The 21,075-nt window shown below is 37.1% G+C and overlaps 1 protein-coding gene across 1 annotated transcript in view; it reads right to left on the reverse strand.

Moving 5' to 3' along the window:
• LOC107291684 (cytochrome P450 2K1-like) overlaps positions 1-13,703 on the reverse strand; it is a 34,866-nt gene extending 21,163 nt beyond the window's left edge. The window contains exon 1 of the mRNA XM_015820705.2: positions 13,550-13,703. Coding sequence (XP_015676191.2) covers positions 13,550-13,681 — 132 coding nt within the window. The 5' untranslated portion in view covers positions 13,682-13,703. The remainder of the gene's footprint in view (positions 1-13,549) is intronic.
• Between the last annotated feature and the right edge of the window lie 7,372 nt (positions 13,704-21,075).

The raw sequence follows: 21,075 nt of genomic DNA on the forward strand, positions 1-21,075 counted from the left end.
AGCTTAACAGCATTTATATTTCCACAAAGACTGATTAGGATTTTGAAAGAGTTCTGCAAACCTACATGAATATTTATAAAATTTTACATTGATTAGCAAAAAAGATTTTCTGACAATAATCCTTCCAGGATATATACTATAAATATAACAGAATAACAGAGTTGGAAGGGACCTTGAGAGTCTTCTAATTCAATCCCCTGCTCAAGAAGGATATATTTAGATATCTGGTAAATCTCACTTTTTAAATGTGTTCATAGAAATTGAAAACCATCAAGAAACACATAAGACTTACCCAGTGGTGGGATTCAAATATGTGAACAACCGGTTCTCTGTGTGGATGCCGCTTCTGGAAGTCCATTCTGGGCCTGGGCAACAAAAAATTAGCTACCAGTTCTGCCAAAGTGGTGCGAACTGGCTGAATCCCACCACTGGACTTACCTGACCAAGTTACCAAGATTTTGTCCCATCCCAACCAATTTTGGCATAGAATACTCATGCTTGTTAATCATCAGGCTTTACCTCCATCATTGTTCTGTAAGGCCTCTTCAGATCCATCATGTGCAGATTTCCCAAAATAGGTATGGTCCTGGGTCCTGGACGGAGATTTGGGGGAGCTGTTACTCTAGAAACTGCCCTTTTTCAAAAGGAATATAATTGCAAAAATAAATAACAAAACTAAAATTGCTCCAATCCAATCCATTTCCTTTTAGCAATCGGTTTTCAGTAACAATTATAATGAATTCTGCAAACTGAAGTGATACAAGTATATATTTCAAAGCACTGAATTAGGCATAGCCCACCTTTCTACTGAATCAGCATGCCCTGAATATGAGGGGACCTCCCTCCTTTCCCTTGTTTTCTCTCTCCTCCCCCTTAATTTGACCTGAATTTGGCTATGTATGGGCAGGATCTGCAAAACCTTTGCAAACAAGTTTAAATTTATTTGAATTTTGCAACAATCAAACTTTTAGGGCAGATGGTCCTAATTTTTTATAGGGGCTTTATGGTAAATGTTTCACTGTTCAGTTAAGGAGTTCAGAAAATAGAATTGAACTCATCAATATCAGACCCAAAGAAGAACAGAGATCTGTGTCCTTGAGTCATTATTTAGGCAATTATTTAGCCAATGTTTTCATCATAATGATAAAGATTTTTTTCATGTCTCTCTGAGTAGGAAAAGAGGTATATTCTATGTTTTCTGTGTGATCTTTTATTTGGCCCACAAAGATTTCTGTGACAAATTTTCTCTTTTCTTGTGGCACTGGGGTCTATGAGGGCCTATCTGTATGGTGGTATGAAACATGATGTCATGGTTCCGATTAGGGGAATACTTCTAAGAACCTCGAGGCATTGTTTACCTTAAAGTCTCTTTATTAGTACAGCACCCTTCGGCACGAACATGGTGGATGCCAAGATCTGAATTCCCCTCCCCTGAGCACATAATATTCAAGCACAATTCCCTCCTCCAATTAGCATTCATAAATCACGTTCTGCAATCAGTCTGAAGGGCAAAGTTTCTCTTCAGTTCTGTAGGCTGCGGTTTCTTATCTTAACTAATCCACACACACATTCTTTCTCCTCCCCTCCCAGTATCATCTAATTTAACTCTAAAAGTACCACACAGCTTATACAGAGAGTGGCTGCCTCTTCATGTTTTGTCAAAGCAAGAACATCCAATGTTAGCAGTGTTGACATCTGGGAGGTCTGAAATATGTACTGTAGGTGAGAACTGCTACACAATTAAAACTCCTCATCTAAATTGGCATCTCCCTTGGCATTTGTATAGGGTTGCCACAAAAGTAGAGGTTAAGTACTATATGAACATTTCTATATATGGCTGCAATTGGGCTCTTTTTGTTCCCTCTATCAGACATGCTAAGGAAAAATGTGTGCTTGTTGCATCTTCCTTCCTTCCTTCCTTCCTTCCTTCCTTCCTTCCTTCCTTCCTTCCTTCCTTCCTTCCTTCCTTCCTTCCTTCCTTCCATCCTTCCTTCCTTCCTTCCTTCCCTGCAGGAAAAATGCTAGGAAAAAGAGTATTTTAAGAAAGTATATAGAAGATACCACATTATTTTCTTTTTCTTAGTACATTTTGATGATAAAAGTCCTACAAAGATCTTAGCTGTTTGGGTTTTTTGTAGGTACTTTGCATCCATGAAAGAAAATTGATACCATTCATGCCCTAGTCATCCCATGCAATATGCTTTAGAAGCAGCTGCTCTTGAAAGCAGCTTGGAACCATTAAATGGTCCAGAATGTGGCAATATGGGCAGAATCAGACATGCTGCCTTCATATGCCTACGTGACACTCTTCCTCCACCAGTAGAACTGCTTACTACTTTGTTTATGCATGTGATTTAAAGGGCTGGTTGTGACCTATAAACCTTACATGGCATAGGTCCTAGATATTTGAGAGACTGCCTATTGAGAAAATACAAAACAGAAAGTTAAACAAAATTAAAAATATGAAAGAAAAAGTGCAGGGAAGAAAAAAGATATTAGAAAAGCAAGCAAACAAACCCATTGTCTTCCCCTCTTTTAACATTTCACATCTTTCCCCTACCAACCCTTTTAAATTAACAAAATAAAAAATAACACAGTTTATTTAACTGATTTCAGCAACAAGTCCATAAAGGGTTTTCAGTTGTAAGGTTCTCCTCTTAACCTCACAAATTTCCCTGCGCTACTCAGGAATTTTGAAGAGCCAAAGAAACTCCTGAGCTGAGGTTTCAGCAAGAAAATGACTTTTATTTTGATCAAAACAGAGTCAGGTGTCCTCCTCCCTCTTTGTGGCTGCTTAAAAGGATGAAGGCACACACAGAAAACATTTCTTCCACTCTTTATACCCTTTCAAAACAAAGAGACTCAAGTCTCTGTACCAGGAATAAGGAAGCACAGGAAAACAAATTCCAAGGTGATGACTCATACACATCAATCCAGGCTAGCTCCCCTTCCCCTTCCCTGTTTCCTGGACCACTGAATCTCATCTTGCTCCTTTCATGTAAGCAATCTCCTGTATATAGAGCATGAGACATTTGCTTTTATGTAAATAATTTCCCAATATAAGGCACCTACAAAGCTGCTTGCACATAAACAAAGTTATATATAAAATGATTACGAAGTATCACTCTACTAGTATCAATATAAAGTGGTTACAAAATAACGGTTACAAAATACTAATATCAGGCTTAAGCATAATAAAATCATAAGCACAATAAAGTCCCTTCACAATATTTTATGAAAGTACATGTTGTTTATCCCTGAGCAAACAGGTCTATTTTCTATTCTTTCCTCAGGGTCAGTCTTCTGACTGATGTTTCTTTGGGCAAATGTAGCTTGGTGTTGATGTACTGCTATATAATTTGATCTCTTGTCGTCTTCCTAACAAAGTACAAAGCTGAATCTCCTGAAACACTTTTTATCTTTATATAGTTTGTGTTGGTTCTGTGCACCCTGTCTGCTTCTTTCTCTCCCCATTCCATACATTCTCTTAGAAATTCAAGAGCTCCCTTCTAAATTCCAATGAAATCCCTCATTAAGCCAAAAGAAAAAAATCACTGGCTTAAGGGTTAGTGCCGCCAAGAGAACTTCAGATTCTTAGACCATAACTATAAACTAAAACTGAGGGGGAAGGATGACACACACAAATCCTCCCTGCTTTCTCCCCCTCCTCTCACTTTCTCTCCAGCAGCACCTGGATGGAGTAGGAAGAGGTTAAAAAAAGAGGGGGGAGAAAAGGGGAATCTAGAAACAAGTTCCTGTACATCTTAGGAAGAAATCCAGTCTCATCAGTCTGGGTCAATTTATTTAGAAACAGATTTACTCTTTTATTGTAAAGAAGTTATTATCTACAAGCAGGGCTTTTTTTCTCATAGAACGCCCAGAACGGAGTTCCGGCACCTTTTTTGGATGGAACCTTGTAGGGTAGGCAAGGCAGGTTGTATGACGTGTATGAGTTCCGGCACCTTTTTTTTTTTTTTTAAACAAAAAAAGCACTGTCTACAAGATAAGTCAATATAATGCTGGACAAATTGGGTCATTCCTCTTGTTAGATATTAAAGAAATTAAAGCTCTCTTCCAAGAAAAAGGAAATTTTTTGATGTTGCTGAATCTCACTTGTTATCTGAGTTAACACTTTGATGAAAATTTTCTGAAAGATTTGATAATGTACTGGTAGTAAACTGGATTATTTTATTATGATTATTATTAATGCTACTATTTTAATATTCTTTTTTATAAATGTTTTATTAATTTTCTATTTTCACAAACAAGTGCCCAATAGACAAGTGCCCAATAGACAATTAGTGATTCTGTGGTACATGTAAGCTTCTTCCAACTAACTCCAATATTTCACCCTCCAGTACATCCTCTCTTCTTCTGGTAATAGACATTTTTCCGCACAAAGCAAATACAATTCTTATTATTGTTAGTAAATATACAACTGCATATCAACATTTGTTACATTTTTCTAATAATGTCAATAATATCAGTTTAAAATATCTTTTCTAACCAAAGCATATCTTAATTGCATTTGCACTCAATTTCCATTTATTTAATCCATATCCTATTTTCGCTATTTTCAATTTTAGTTTCCCATCCATGTTCAAAGTATCCCAATCATTTATAATTTCAAAACAAGTGATAGGCCAAAGCTTCTGTTTCCTTCAGTCTTACTCTAGCTTTCTTCCTTTGCCAACTAACTTTCCAAGTCATTTGGATCATCAAATAATTCTTTCTCTATTTTTGTATATATTATTTGAGACTAGAGAAACAATTTAGTTAAAGTATTTTTGGAAGAACTAGCCTGTTGATATTCATTAAACCGCCTTCCTCCTTCTCCAGTTGCCCACAGTTCTGTTAACAGCTTTATCTTTCATTCCATCGGCTCTCCTTCCTTGTCACCCAGTATGTTCTGAAATCTTGGTTTGTAAAATGTCTTTTCCGTTTCCAATATTATCATTGTATCTTCTAAGTTTTCATTTATCTGAGTCTGATCATTAGTTTCTTCCTTTAGATTGACAATGTTTATGTCAGCATTCTCTAGTTTTCCTTCTGTTTTCTGGGTTGCTGGTTCCTTCTCTGTAGTTGTTTTCTGAGTTTGTAGATTTAAATTAGAAAATTGTTCTTTTGTCTCCTTTGTATTATTTTTAACCTGATCACAATCTAAAGCAATTGTTTTTTGTATTAATTTCTACATGGAGAGAATTTCTTTCTGTGGTTCATCAGTATTTTCTTGATTATGTGGCAAGCTAAGGCTACTGGAAACAGATGTTAAAGATAGCATTTTACTATTTAAAGCTGAGTATGAAACATCCATTTTATTTTATTTTATTTTGTAAGTAGCCTTTATAAATGTATCCAGCCAACTGGCCGTTCCTAAACCTCCCCTAAGCAGAAATAACTAAAACTCAATTTTTTCTGTCCAGTAAGAAATATATCATTTCTGTCCAGGGAGAAAAAAGAATCATTGAAGGTTGTTTAACAATCAAGATTTATAATCCAAAGTGTTCCATATGTTTCTTCTACAAGAAAATAAATCCACAACACAGTTCTGAAAGTCAGTATTTATGTTCAAAATTTAAACAGGCCAAATTTAGAATAGTATTATTGTCTCTGCCACACAGATAAGCAGCCCCCAAGCCTGTTACTTTTTTCTCAGCTGCAATTCTCAATAGTAAAAGCTTCCAAGGCCAGCCAATGTCTTATCTAGTTCTGAGCTTCGAACCAGGTTTCTTTTAGGCATAAATAAGTTGTAATGTCATAATTCACCACTAGATGTCATCAACACCATTTTTCAATTTTTAGATCCAAAACTTATATTGTAAACTTTTCAAGTCTTTTTTTTAAAGAAAAGAGTCTTAAAAACACTTTTAGTCCCCAAATTTTCAAGCTGTATGTATATATTAATTCCAAATAAGTCTTATAGGTTTTGCATGTTTCCCAAGTAATTAATTCACTGCTTTTCTTTTCTGAGGGAATGGGGAGGAAATTCCCTTTCCCTCTTTCATTAGGGGGCGTGCTTTGGGCAGATTTTCAGGAAGAGGTGTTAAAATCATAAAGAGAGGATCAGGTCTCACCCAGTTTCATTTACATTGCTGTAAAATTGCTTGGTAGTGCTTGTTGTCTTCCGTTGTCAGCAGCTTCGGACTGGCTACATGGATGCAGCCAGTCTTTCCCCCGCCAGTTTGGAGGGCTCCTTGGATCAAGTTGGAGAGCTGTCTCCCCCGATGATCAACGAGAGTCCCCTCCTTGCTTGCTGTCTCTACGGGGCGACTTTCAACTTTTTCCAGGGTCCCCCAGCAGGGCAAAACCAAACGCGAAAGATGGAACCCCGTCCCTTTGCATCTGCATCTCCGTGATGTCAAAACTAGAAGCCTATTTTAATATTCTTTTATTGGATTTTGAAAAAATAGCATTGACAACTAGGTTTTCAAAGCAAATGCATAAATTTGTACTTGAGATTATTGAAGAAAAATTAATATTGCTTTTAAAAAGAGTAATTATAATTAAAAGCAAAAGAGAGCAAACTGTTACACAGAAAAGAGAGCTGAAGAGGAGAAAAAGTAATGAAAGACAAAGTAAACATGGCCCCAAAAGATTTTTCATTAACATTTTATGAGAACCCAAAATGAAGCCCAACATGGGAAACAAATTATATAGCTGAAAGAATGATAAAAGAAAACAAATATAATGGAAGTTAAAAACTTCGAATTTCTCAAATGGACATCTCAAACATTTTTATCAAAACAATGTTCCCTAAGTCTACACCCCCCCCCACACACACAATAATAAGCAAAATGACATGACTGAATGAGCTTTGGATAGTCAATTTTGCTAATTCACTAAGCCCCAAATCCCATGGACTAAAGCCTCCACAGAGGTTTTGGGAGAGAGAGTGCTTATTTTCTACCATACTATTGAATGATCTCCTGTGCTCACATTGTATTGATTCCCAAACAAGCAATGTGAACCATCAATATAAGAAACTCAGTGCAAATTCTAATGAAGAGAGCTATTTAGTACATGTAAAGTTGTGTAATACTGCCAAAGGAAAAAGAAAGGTGGAAAGATATTGGCAGTGAAGACTCCCACTCCTTCAATTTGAATGCATTCACAAGCCTTTAAAAAGAAGGGAGAGGAAATGATAAAGCATACAAAAGTGGTTTTCATACATGCATGAGATTTTTGCATGCAACAACATAAGGAGAGGATTTGAATCCTGATGTCATTATCTTCATGTTGTCTTTGGATGAAATCTTGCTACAGATGCCCATTAGAAGCAACATGCTTTACTTCTCAATAAAGCTTGAATGACACACATTCTGCTGCCTGTTTTTCATGACATTTTTTTTCCAAATAAGAAATTAGATTACCAACACAGCAGGGCTTCCTGCAATTCAAATATTTTCATTCAATAGCTTCAGTAGTCATATAAATGTGGCATCTTCATATTCATAGTGATTCCAAAGTAGAATCGAAACTATGATGTTGGAAACAGCAGCAGTCAGAATTGTTGTGACATCAAAGGGTTTTCCTGGGCAACAAACAGTAGATCAAAAGAGAACTGTGAATAGAACCAGGATTAAATCTGCTTTTCACTGCATTAATACTCAAAATCAGCTTACTTAAGGGGAGCATTGCCAGCAACAAGGGAACACAAATTTGGATATGCTGATGATTTGCCATAGCAGTATAAAAACAAAACAAAACAAAAATGGGCTTGGCTGACAGTCTCCTGTCCAAAGATCTTAAATTCTTAGGAAAATTCTTCACTGACTGGAGGCTCAGTGCAAGCAACAGCAAAACAGTAACATCCTGCTTCCATCTTAACAACAAACTAGCATATGAATCCCCAAAGGTCTACTTAAACAACAATTTACTCCCCTATGATCATCATCCAAAGTACCTTGGAGTAACATTATACTGGTGTTTTTCTCCTACAAGAAACATCTAGGCAAAAATCAATACTAGGAACAGAAATTATGTGGAATTAAATGGGAAGCTTCAGCTTCCATCCCCAGGTCATCAGGCCTAGGGCTGGTTTACTCCACAGCAGAATACTGTCCCCCACCCCATGGCTTGCCAGCTGCCATACTAGTAAGTTAGATGCCAGACTCAACAACACCCTGAGAATGATAAGCGGATGTATTAAAACCACTCTAACTTGCTGGCTTCATGTTCTGGCTTCCTGAGCCATATAGCACTGCCAGCTTTATGAAGGCAAGATGCACTAATGAGAGAATATAGAAAAAATATGAACAACTGACTCCTACTGGTGCATGTTGACCTTCCTCATTTATCAGCAGGAAGAGTCAAATTCAGGAAGCCCCACTGGCACTTGCACAACATCTGCCCCCAAACGTTAACACTGATTCCCAGTGGAAAGCCAAATAGGTCACTAAATGCCCAGACATAGTAAGACATATAAATGAGCCCCTAAAAGGGTACCAGGTTTGAATTACCATGTCAGCAATGGACAATCCTGACTAGGGTTCACACCTCGCACCCAGCATTTGCTTGGACTCTCTATATAAATGGGGCAGAGTATCATCCCCTCAATGTGACTGCAGGGTCCCATGTCAAACTGTAGATCACATCGTGACTGGCTGTAAGCTGAGGTCATATAACAGTCCAGTATCTGAGTTTTTAAATACAAACAATGCTGCACTTCAATGGCTAGATGGTCAAGACATTGATGTCTATGGAGCTTCTCAGTCATCCAGGTCATAGTTATCCCAAAGATGCTTTTCCACGGGGCAACTGTACTTTCTTGTTTTTCTTCGAAGATGTTTCGCTTCTCGAAAGCCTCTTGGATGAGAAGCGAAACGTCTTTGAAGAAAAACAAGAAAGTCCAGTTGCCTCATGGAAAAGCATCTTTGGGCCAAGACATTGATATTTGAACATAGATCTTTTTTGATGTTTATTTTTTATTGGATTTTACTAATCTAGTTAAAATGTTAATGTTAATGCTGCTAACATTGGATGTTTTTGCTTTGACAACAGTTGGAGATGCAACCATTTTCTTCTTATATTTTACTCTTAGAGTTAGATGATGCTGGGGGGAGGAATGTGCATGAGAGTTTAGCTAGACATAACAATACTGGACCTAGTGTGTGAACCAAGGTTATTGAAATAAGAGATGATAAGAATTGGCGGGCTGGAGAACTGAAGGGAAAGCCTGCATTTCAAACTAATTGGAGAATGTCATTTATGACTGTTAATTGGAGGAGGGAATTGTGCTTTGATACTATGTGCTCAGGGGAGGGGAATTCAGTTTTTGGCTTTGATTATGTTAGTGCCGACACTATGCTTCTCTAATAAAGATTTTTTAAATAAACAATGCCTCGAAGTTCTTTGAACAGTTTCATCTGTCGGAACCATGACAGTTAATTTATATTGCTAGTCCATGTATAATATGCCATACACTAAATAAATAAATAAATAAATAATCATAGAAAACTATAGCTAGTGCTGATGACATTGGAAGTATTTAGATTAAGAAATATGAAAAAATTTTCAATAGTAATTCATTGTCCCAGAAGCAGGAAAAATGGCAATATCTGTTGTCTTTGAAACTGTGGAACTCCTTGAGGTTAAAATACTTGGCAAAGCTATTGCAATGCTTCCTCATTAAATGATTGCAATTTTAAAAATCAAATAACTACTGAGCTTCATAAAATAAAGGAAGGAAAAGTAGGTATATTATATAGGGGGAAATTATAGCAGAGCTCAGTGCAGATACTTATGGTTGTATGTTACTGATAGTTCCCAAAAGGCAGGACAGAATGATTATGATAACACTGCAGCCACTTCCCACTCTTAAATCTGAGAACAGAACAGCTAGAATAACATTCACTCAGAATGTCAGAAGGAAAGGATTAGAATGCAAACTCTGGATGGCAGATGCTTATATAGACTTTAATCTTCTTCTCTGATTGGGACCTTGACAAGGCGAAGAGGCTTGCTAATGTCATTGAATGAAAGTATACAATATCATCAAGAGAATAAAAGAACTTAAATGGAAATAGGCTGGTCATATAGGAAGAAGAATTGATGGCGGGTGGATCAAGGCAGTTGTAGAATGGATCCCACTTGATAAAAAGCATCCACGAAAGAGACCTAAGACAAGACGGATCTATAACATCAACAAGTATTGTGGGCCCAGTTGGCAAAAGAAAACTCAAGACCATATTGCAGTGATGGCGAACTTATGGCACGTGTGCCAGAGGCGGCACTCAGAGCCCTCTGTGTGGGCACGCGCACCATGCCCCAGAGATGGCAACTGTCCCTCTTCAACCAGCCAGCTGCTAACTCGCCGAGGTCCCATGTGGCCGCATGCATCCCAGCACGCCTGGTTTCCCTCCCCCACGTCCCATCCATCCTGGCCTTGCACGGTCTCCTTTTCCTGGGCACGACCCACTGCATCGCCTCCTCAGCTGTTGGCCAGCCATCCAGTTCAAAGGCGGCGGGCTGCGGAGCCCTAGAGTGCACCGGTCGAGGGGCCGCAGGCTCTGGCTGCTGATGGACACTGTCGGCCCCCATGGGCTCGCTGGCCTCTGTGTGCGGGGGCCGATGGTGTCAGGCAGCCGCCCTGGCCCCTGCCTCACCTTGCCCTGCGACAATGGCACCCTCGCCCTGTCTCACCTTGCCTCACCTCACCCCACAGGACGAGCCTCCTGCCCACCACCCCACCTGCCAGAGACCCCCTGGATCTCCCCCAGCCCTGCCCGTCCCCCACAGGCATCCCTCCCCACGAGCAACATCAAGGTGACCATGCCCACCTTGGCCACACCCACCCAGTCTGCCATGACCACCACAGCCATGCCCACCCAGTGGGCCATGCCCACCTGGCACCCAGCGATAAATAAGTGAGTTTTGGGTTGCAGTTTGGGCACTCGGTCTCTAAAAGGTTCGCCATCACTGCCATATTGGATGGAAATATGTGGAAGAGGCCTTCATCCTGCAGTGGATAGACAATGGCTAAAATAATGATAATACTTAATAAAGTAGATACTGCATTTTTACAATCTCATGCCTTTCTTTATTACAACTGGCACTCCAAAAAGGAAATAGCACAATAAGTTTGTAGATATCTAGGCATGCTCCACAAACAGAACTCATTTGTCAGTTGAACAAAGAACCTTTAGTTTTCTAGATTATTTTTATATCACAGACATCTCTTATTTCTTTTTCCTCAAGTCAATTTTATCCACATAATTTCTGGGATGCAAAAATGCAGAGAACCCTAAATATGCCAATCATGAGAACTTTGTGTATCTTTTTGATGCTATTCCATAAATATCCAGATGTTTGCAACCCGGATACAGTGTGTTAAGCACATTTAGCACAGTAGGACTTTAACAACTAATATTTTGGAAAATACGAGATACCATCTGCTACTATTTTAGCTATGTGGGAAGTGGGCTATGCTAACTATAAGGGGGGATTCCATACTGACAATTCAGAAATAATACTTTCATTGGAGAAAGTATTTTAGGCTATATCTTTCTGTTCTTTGATTATCCTTGACCCAAAGCAGGGAAAAGTTATAATTCCAGCCTTTAACATATTTTCATGCTGAGATGAAGGGCTTGCAACCTGCTCTATATGGAGAATCTAGACAAGTCTCTACACAAGAATAACTCTAGAAGTGTTATTTATGAGAGATTGTATTACACTGAATTCTATTCAAGTCTCTTGGAACCATTTTGCCATCCATAAGTCACATTTCAGTAAATATATGTAGCATAAATTGGACAAGGAAGCATATTTATAAGTAGAAAACAATGGGTTTAAGAATTGTTGGAGAGAAGGTACTCCCAAAACACTCCTTGTTTATTTGATATAATCTAAGGAAATTATTTTTCAATCTACATTTGTTCTGGAAGTTGTTCCAGTAGAGCATTAGGAGCAAATGCCAACCCACCTGCATAAGCCTCCATTGTCTTCATTAAGACACTACACTCTTCTGTGATTTTGCCTTCAATAGTCCTCTTGCCCATTCCATATTCCCGTAATGTGGATAATGTAAACCGTCGCATCACTTTCCAGTTTTCACTGAGCAAAAACAAGACCTGAAGAGAAAAAGGATAAGATAGTTTGTTTCTATGTTATCTTCACACCAAACATTTCTTTACCTTTTTCCTGAAAGCTTGGAATTTTGTGGATATTTTCTGACCATGTGGTTGCAAAGACATTATTTTTTAAAAAAATGATGCCTCAGTGGAGTTTGAATTGCAATCCACCAATCAAAATGCACAGGCCCTTGTTGCTAGGACAGGTGGCAGGAGATGATTGAGATAGGGCCTTGGGAGATGTCCTGTGCATGACTGGCATTTTTCAATTAAGACCAGCTATAGTTAGCAGCTAATCTTCCTTCATATATAACCTTCCCTTGCTGATGCCTAAACTGAAGGGCTCTAAAACATGCCCTCCTGGCCACTACTTTGCTCTCTGCGGATGGCATGGAAGGAATCACACTGATGCAGCAAGTATTGGGATTTCATTGATAATGTTTTACACTCTCATTTGAGATTCTTCTGGTGAAAACTTCAAATGAAACATTCTACATTATACTGATCATACATCTGAAACTTTGTCAACTACAATCCAGTATGAAATAACTTACCAAACCTTTTTGTTGCATCTTCAAAAATGGGAACAAAGGGCTTATCTGCAAATGCACCAGCCTGGTTCACTAGAGCCTCTTTGACCATCTAATATCCAGTCAGCACCACCATTTCCTGGAATCTCAGTTTCATTCAACTGAAATATTGCTTTTGAAAACCTCAGATGAAAAGTTCTACATTATACTGATCACACATATGAAAGATTTGTCAGCTATAAGCCAGAATGAAATAACTTACCAAATCCTTTTGCTGCCCCATCAAAAAGAGGGATGTGGACCTATCAGCAAATACATCAGCCTGGTTCACTAGAGCCTCTTTGACCATCTTGTAGCCAATCAGCACCACCATCTCCTGAAATCCCAGTTTGATGTGGAAAAAGGGACCATATTTTTTTGACGACTTGAATTCAGCAGAAGAAAAACAAAGAGACCATTTTGATCAATATTTATATGTAGAAGATGGTTTAAGAAACCAACTGTTATAACTTAACTTATAATTTTGCTTAAAATATGTAATAAATAGGAGTACCTCTAAGTACATATCCTGTCATTCAGCTTAATAACATTTATATTTCCTCAAAAACTCATTGAGGTTTGAACAATTTCTGCAAATCTGAATAAACAATTAGAAAATTGTTTTTAATTAGAAAATTAAAAAATTCTCATTGAATAAACAATTAGAAAATGGTTTATTCAATTAGAAAATTTTACATCCATTAACAAAAAGATTTTCTTGAAATAATCCTTTCAGGATATTTCAACATATTCAGATACTAGTAAATTTCTATTTTTAAAATATTTCCTTAAATGTTGAAAATCATCAGGGAACACATGAGACTTACTTTTGTAACTTACCAAGATTTTGTCCCCCGCCCAGCTAATTTTGGCAAAAAATATTCATGCTTGTTAATCACCAGTCTTTACCTCCATCATTGTTCTGTAAGGCCTCTTCAGATCCTCCATGTGCAGATTTCCCAAAATGGGCAAGGTCCTGGGTCCCGGAGGGAGATTGGGGGAGCTGTTATTCCAGGAACTGCCCTTTTTCAAAAGGAACATAATTGCAAGAATAAATAGTAATAAAATTAAAATTGGTCCAATCCAATTCATTTCTTTTTAGTAAACAGTTTTCAATAAAAACTATGATGAATTTTGTAAACCGAAAGGATTCCAGCATGTATTTCAAAGCAAAGTATTAGGCATAGCCTAGCTAATCTTTCTACTGAATTCTGAGACTGCTCTGTTCAATACAATACTTTTAACCTTTGCCCTCAGTTCTGTTTCCTCCCCAGGGCTTATATCTGTCCTTGCATATGATATACTTATGCGTGGGATTTATGAAAACTTTGCAAATTGGTTTCACTTGTCCCGCACAACAAACTAGCTTTTATGACAGTTGTATATAATTCATTGTAATTATAGAATACAGGATGAATTGTGAAATTTTCATGCCTGTAAACGATATCTAACAGAACCTCCAGGAATAAATCTTTTACTATTTAGTTAAGGACAGGCATATAAATATGATAAACAAATAAATGGAATTAAACTGATCACTACTGGGCCCAAAGAACAACAGAGATGTGTCTTCTTTTTTTTTTTTTTAAACAAATTTTTATTGATTTTTCATTGAAAAACAAAAACATAGATCTTTTTTTATCACAATATCAACCAAAAAAAAACAACACTAGTCAATACATTCACGGACGTGTCCGGTGTCCCCCTCCTGCACCACCCTCTTCCACTTACCACACCTTCCTCCTCCCAACCTACCACCACTCCTCCTTCCTCCCTCTTTCCTACCTCCCTTTCCTCACTCAACCATCCCGTCCTGTGCAATTGGGGCATCACCGGGCACCTCTTTAAAAAATCATACATATATATACATATAAATCTATAATACAAACCTACCCCTTTCCCCCCTCCCCCCCAGGACTTCCCAAAGCTAATCTAGGAAATAAACGCACAATAATCCAATTCTATTCAAAACTACTCATTATTACTACACACTAGTACAAATTTGCTGTGACTCTAAAATAACATTAAAATACATACAATTTTTTTTAATTATATCAATATTTGATATAACTATTTTTGTTCTGAATTTTTAATCAAAAGCTACATAATAATTTTTCAATTCATACTTTCTCTGAATATAATCTATCCATCTTCTCCATATTGAGATAAACTTTTCCTGAGAATGATCCTTCAGGTACGCGGATATTTTTGCCATCTCTGCAAAATATGATACTTTTTGTCTCCAATCATCCATAGTTGGTAACATCTTTTTTTCCCAATTTTGAGCAACTAAGATCCTTGCTGCTGTTATACAATACAACATCAATTTAATTTCTCTTTGATCCAAATTGTCCATAATACCCAATAAAAATAACTTCGGTGTAAATTTTATCTTTTTCTTAAAAATCTGTTGAATGTTCCACCAGATCTTAATCCAAAAGGCTTTAACATCCCTACATGTCCACCAAATATGATAATAAGTAGCATCCATACTACCACATCTCCAACATTTTGGTTGCAAATTCGGATACATGCAAGACAATTTTTGAGCGTCCAAATGCCATCTATAAAACATTTTATAAAAATTTTCCCTTAGATTCTGTGCTTGGGTGAACTTGACATTTCTTACCCAAATTTTTCCCCAAGTTTCTAACTTTATTGGTTCTTGAATATTTTGAGCCCATTTAATCATATAATCTTTAACCAATTCTGTTTCCGAATCAAGTTCTATCAAAACGCTATATATTCTCCTAATATGGGCTCTACTTTGATCTTTAATCTGTTTTATCAAGTTCACATCTTCTACCATTAAACCCAATTTCTGATCTATATGCCATCTCTCAACCAATTGAAAATATAACAACCAGGACTGGAGTACATTATCCTGTCTTAACTCTTCCAATGATTTAATTTGCCAGTCCTGTCCTCTTAGCATAAGTAAATCTTTATAAACAATACCTTGTAATTTTGCTCCCCTTACTATTCCTTGTATTGCATGTTCCGGAATAGCCCACATTGGAATTTTTAAATTTACCTTATATGAATACTTTTTCCAAACTCTCAGAAGTGCAACCCTTAAAATATGAGATTTAAAAGCCCGATCAATTTTCTTATCAAAAAATAAGTAGGCATGCCATCCATAATATAAATCCCAACCTTCAAGTATCAAAATATCTCTATTGGTTAAATTAATCCAATCACTAACCCAGGTTAATACCACTGCTTCATAATATAATTTTAAATTAGGGGCTTTAAGTCCCCCTCTTTCCCGTACATCTTGCAAAATTTTAAATTTTACCCTAGGTTTTTTCCCCTGCCATATAAACCTATTGATGCCTCTTTGCCATTCCTCCAAATTTGAATCCTTTTTTAAAATAGGTATCATCTGAAACAAGAAAAGAAACTTTGGGAGAACATTCATTTTTATCACTGCAATTCTTCCCAATAATGATAGCTGTAATTTCTTCCAAACCATCAAATCCTTTTGAACTTTTTTCCATAACTTATCATAATTATTTTTATACAATTTAGCATTAGAAGCAGTAATATCAACACCCAAATATTTCACTTTTTTTACTATTTCAAAGCCAGTTACATTACTTAAAATTTCTATATCTTTCATAAACATATTTTTAACTAATATTTTAGTCTTATTATTATTTACTTTAAATCCAGACACCTTCCCATAATGTGTCAATATCTGTTTCAAATTTCTTGCCGAGTCAGTTGGTTCCGACAAAATAAAAACCAAATCGTCAGCAAAAGCTCTAAGCTTATAGTCATTGTTACCCAGAGTTATTCCTTTTACAAGTGAAGACTCTCGAATCTTGATTAGTAAAATCTCCAAAGTCAAGATAAACAGTAACGGTGATAATGGACAGCCTTGCCTTGTACCTTTTTCAATTTTAATTGAATCTGTCAAACCCCCATTTACAATCACTTGAGCAAACTGTAGTTGATAAATAGCCTTTAACGCTGATGAAAATCTATCCCCAAAATTCATTCTGTCAACCAAACGTAACAAAAATTGCCAATCCAATTTGTCAAAAGCCTTTTCGGCATCCAAAAAGATAAGGGCCGCCGGGATTTGATTATTTTTATCCAAATACTCCAACAAGTTCACAATTTGTCTAACATTATTCTTCATATATCTTCCATTTATAAATCCAGACTGATTCACATGAATAATCTGTTTCATTACTTGCATTAGTCTATTAGCTAATATTTTTGCAAAAATCTTATAATCCGTATTCAATAAAGATATTGGTCTGTAATTTTTAGGCTGGGTCGTATCTTGATCCTCCTTCGGTATAAGTGAAATAAATGCAGTCCTCCAAGATGGTGGTATTTGTCCTCCCATTAAAATATCATTAAAGAGACATCTCAAGGGTTCTAACATTTCTTCCGATAGTTTTTTATAATAAATTGCAGTAAACCCATCTGTACCAGGGGCTTTACCAACCTTCAGTTGTTTAAATGCCTCTGCAATCTCTTCCAACGTGATCATACCGTTCATCAGCCCTTTTTGATCCTCAGAAAGACATGGCAAATTTGCTTGTTGTAAATAATTATCTATTTCATCAAATTGTATATTCTCAGAGGCATACAATTTAGAAAAATATTCTGTGAAAGCCCTTTTAATCAATTCCGGTTGAAAAACTTCTGTACCCTTATAGTTCATTTTCTCAATAAGTCTTTGTTTTTGTTTCTTACGTAATTGGTACGCTAACCATCTTCCAGGTTTATCTGCATTGCAAAATGTATTATGTTTCATATATTTCAAATTAATAGCAATTTGATCAGAAAGCAACATATTATACTGTTCTTTTAACATTACAATAGATGCCTTTAAACTCTTATCCATTGGATTTAAGGAGAAAGCTTTTTCCTTTATTTTTATCTCTTGCTCCATATCTTTCTACTTTTGTTGCTGTTTTCGCTTATAAGCAGAGTTCATTGAAATTAAGGCACCCCTCATAACTGCTTTGCTTGCATCCCAAACCATCAATATAGAGGTGCCCTTATTCATATTCAATGCAAAAAATTCCTTTAAATAATCTTTAAGTTTCTGCACATTTGTTTCATAATTCAATAAATTCTCATTCAGTCTCCAAGTCCTTCTACTACCTCCATCAGTTGAAATCTCCATCCATACAGGACTATGGTCCGACAATATCTTAGGAAAAATCTTCACCTTCTTAACCCTAGAAATCAAATCAGTAGTAATCAAAATAAAGTCAATTCTGGAGTAAGATTGATGCCTATCCGAAAAGAAAGTGAAATCACTTTCTCCCATATTCCTTTCATGCCATATATCTCTTAACTCAAGGTCTTCCTGTAATGCAAAAAAACTTTTAGGCAATTTAATTTGCATTGAAGTTTTAGCTGAAGTTTTTTTTATCTCTTTTTGGGTCTATTACACCATTCCAATCTCCCATCATGATAACAGATTTATAATCCAATTGCATTATCTTTTGATGCAAAAAAGTAAAAAATTGCTTTTGTTGTTGATATAAGTTTGGTGCATATAAGCCCACAAGAAGACATTTTTCCCCATTCAAAGTAGTTTCAACAAATACAAATCTTCCTTCTGCATCAGTATCTATTAACTTTGGCATCAATTCCTTCTTAACATAAAGAACTACACCCGCTTTTTTCTTTTGAGCGCAGGCGGCAAAATATAAACCCAATTTAGGATTAAATAAATATTTTTGATCTTTTAATATAATGTGTGTCTCTTGTAAACATATAATATCATTCTTATGTTGCTTCAAATAATAAAATATTTTTCTCCTTTTTTGTGGCGAATTCAATCTATTAACATTTAAAGTTATTAATTTAGCCATCCTTTGGCTTTTGGAGCTTCTGAATCATCCCTTGAAGATCCATCATGACAGATCTTTTAGGTCTGGCCCCTCCCACTGGCTCCGAAGTAGTTGAACATGTTTGGGGCATAGCCTCTTTCTGTTGCTCTCTTTCCTTACGCTTATGAGCCACACGTGTCATTCTCTGGTCTTTTGGGTCCTGTTTTGCCTCCAACACTTGTAAATTCTGAAGATCTCCTGCAGATAACGACATAGCTCCAGGCAAATCCTCAATCAGTTGTTCCACTCCTTCTTCTGTTCCTTTAGCTGGTGATGTAGAAGATGAATCAGCTTTCAGAACCGTTAGATAAAAGTGCTTTGCCTTCTGTACTGTGTTGAGTCTATGACGGTTCCCAGCATATGTTAAGGCCATTCCAACTGGTATTTCCCATCTAAAAGGTATTTGCTGCTTCTTCAACTCTTGAGCCAAGAAAGCAAACTCCTTTCTTTTTCTTAAAATCTTTAAAGGTATTTCTTTCAAAAGTATAATATCCTGAGCAGCAATCTGAAATCTCTGTTGATAGAAGGCCTGTATAATTTCATTTCGACGTACTTTTCTAGAAAAATAAACAACAACATCCCTGGGCTGTTTTCTCTGATGTGCAACCCATGAATTGACTCTAAATATTTTTTCAATCTCTCCATAGATAATTTCAGGGTCGCAGTCTAAAACCAATGCTAGGGCAGCTGATACCTCTTCTCTCAGTTTCTCCTGTGCATCCTCCCACAAGCCTCTGATTCTTATTGCATGTTCCATCTCTCTGAATTGTGTCATTACAATGTCATTTTGAGTAATCTCTATACTCTCTTCTACTTTTTCCATTCTCTCCTCCATCCCTTCCATTTTCTCTCCCACTTCCTCCACACGAGTCTCTATACGATCCATATGAAAAGCAAAGCCCTGAAAAATTTGAGACATGCTCTCACACAATTCATCATTCTTTTTAGCAAGAAGCTCTTCTGTCTCCACTCTCATTTGTTGCACAATTTGTTTAGACATCTGATTCTGCATCTGCATCAAAGAATCCTGCAAATCCTTTAAAGTAATATAAGGTGGTGAGGAGGGTGGAGGAGTTTTAGCTCTCTGATGCGTAGTCTGTACAGCTGGAGAGGAAGCAGGGGCTACACCTCGTTTAGAAGCTATTCTTAGGTTTAAAAAAAGTCTTAGTATACAGTCCAAAGCAGCTAAAGATCAAACAAATTTTTCTTTAATTTTTCCGTAATTTTTAAGAATTCTTTACAGTCTTAACAATGTAGCAATCCACAACCGGAAGGAAAGTGAAAGTGTCTCTTTAGAACAAAGAAGCGGCTAAGCCGCAGCCATTTTCCCCCCAAAAATGTTAACTTTCGATTTTCAATCATTTGAGAAGAGTACTTTAATCTTCTGAGTCAAAGTTTTAATTTCTTCATAAAAAGTTCAAGTTTCCTAGTCAGCTCCGTCTGTTAATAGTACTCACAGTTAAATTCAAGAAAAAAAAGATCAGAGGTGGAGACGGCGTCTGGCTTCGCTAATAGCGAAGACGTCCCGATCTGCGGAGGAACTCTGAGCTCCGGAGGAGTTCTCACCTTCGCCTCGCTGGGAGCACCCAGGGAGGCTAGGGAACTTGACTCCTACTCCAGAGTAAGCTCTCCTTCTCTCCTTTGCCCGGAGAGAAGTTTCAAATCGCCAAACAGCTGATACACGCTGTTTTGGCGATTTTTACACAGTCCCGGACGGGAGGCTGTCAAACAACCTCCTTCGGCAGCCACCGAGCCACCGGAAGTCAGAGATGTGTCTTCTTGAGGAATCATTTAGTCAATGTTTTCCCATGGTGTTAAAGAATTGCTTCATCTCTGTGATCAGTAGGAAGAGGAAAGTATTTAATTTTCTGCATGACCTCTTATTTGGGCCAAACGGGTTTCTGTGCCAAATAGAATTTCTCTTTGCTTGTGGCATTGGTGTCTCAGAGGCATATGGAGGGTATAAAAGAGATGGAAGATATGTAGTGAGAACGGCCACATAGTTAAAACTTCTCATCTCAATTGGCAGCTGCCAGTCGCACACGATTGGCACAAAAGTGGGGGTGATGTATATAAAATGCCATTCATGGCTCTAATTTGAATATTTTCATTTTCTCCATCTTGCAGGCTGAGAAAACATGGCTGCTTTTGCTATTTCGTGATCTGGGCTTGCCAAAGCTGCTGCCAGTTACCCTTTCTTCCAGTAAGCTATGGAAATCATTCTGGATGGGATCAATCAAGGGGAAGTGTGTTTACTCTCCATTATGGAAGGCTTGGATTCCCATGTTCTCTGGTGAAATGGATTCAAATTAAGCTTAGGCATTCTTTTATTTTATTTTATTTTATTTTTTTTTCACATTTAAATTTTATTATTTTTATCATAAAAAAAACACACATCACAAATACATCACAATACATAAAAATTTAAACCCCCATTCCCCACCCCCCACCCCCCGGACTTCCCAAACCTTATCCCAGGATACTATTCAACTAAAAGTAAACTACTAATAATATCCCTAACTCCACAAAATAAGATTCTACATAAGTAGGTGAAATATATATATATATATA

The sequence above is a fragment of the Protobothrops mucrosquamatus genome, unplaced genomic scaffold (genome assembly GCF_001527695.2).
Source record: "Protobothrops mucrosquamatus isolate PMUCROS unplaced genomic scaffold, P.Mucros_1.0 scaffold1165, whole genome shotgun sequence".
Taxonomy (NCBI): Eukaryota; Metazoa; Chordata; class Lepidosauria; order Squamata; family Viperidae; genus Protobothrops; species Protobothrops mucrosquamatus.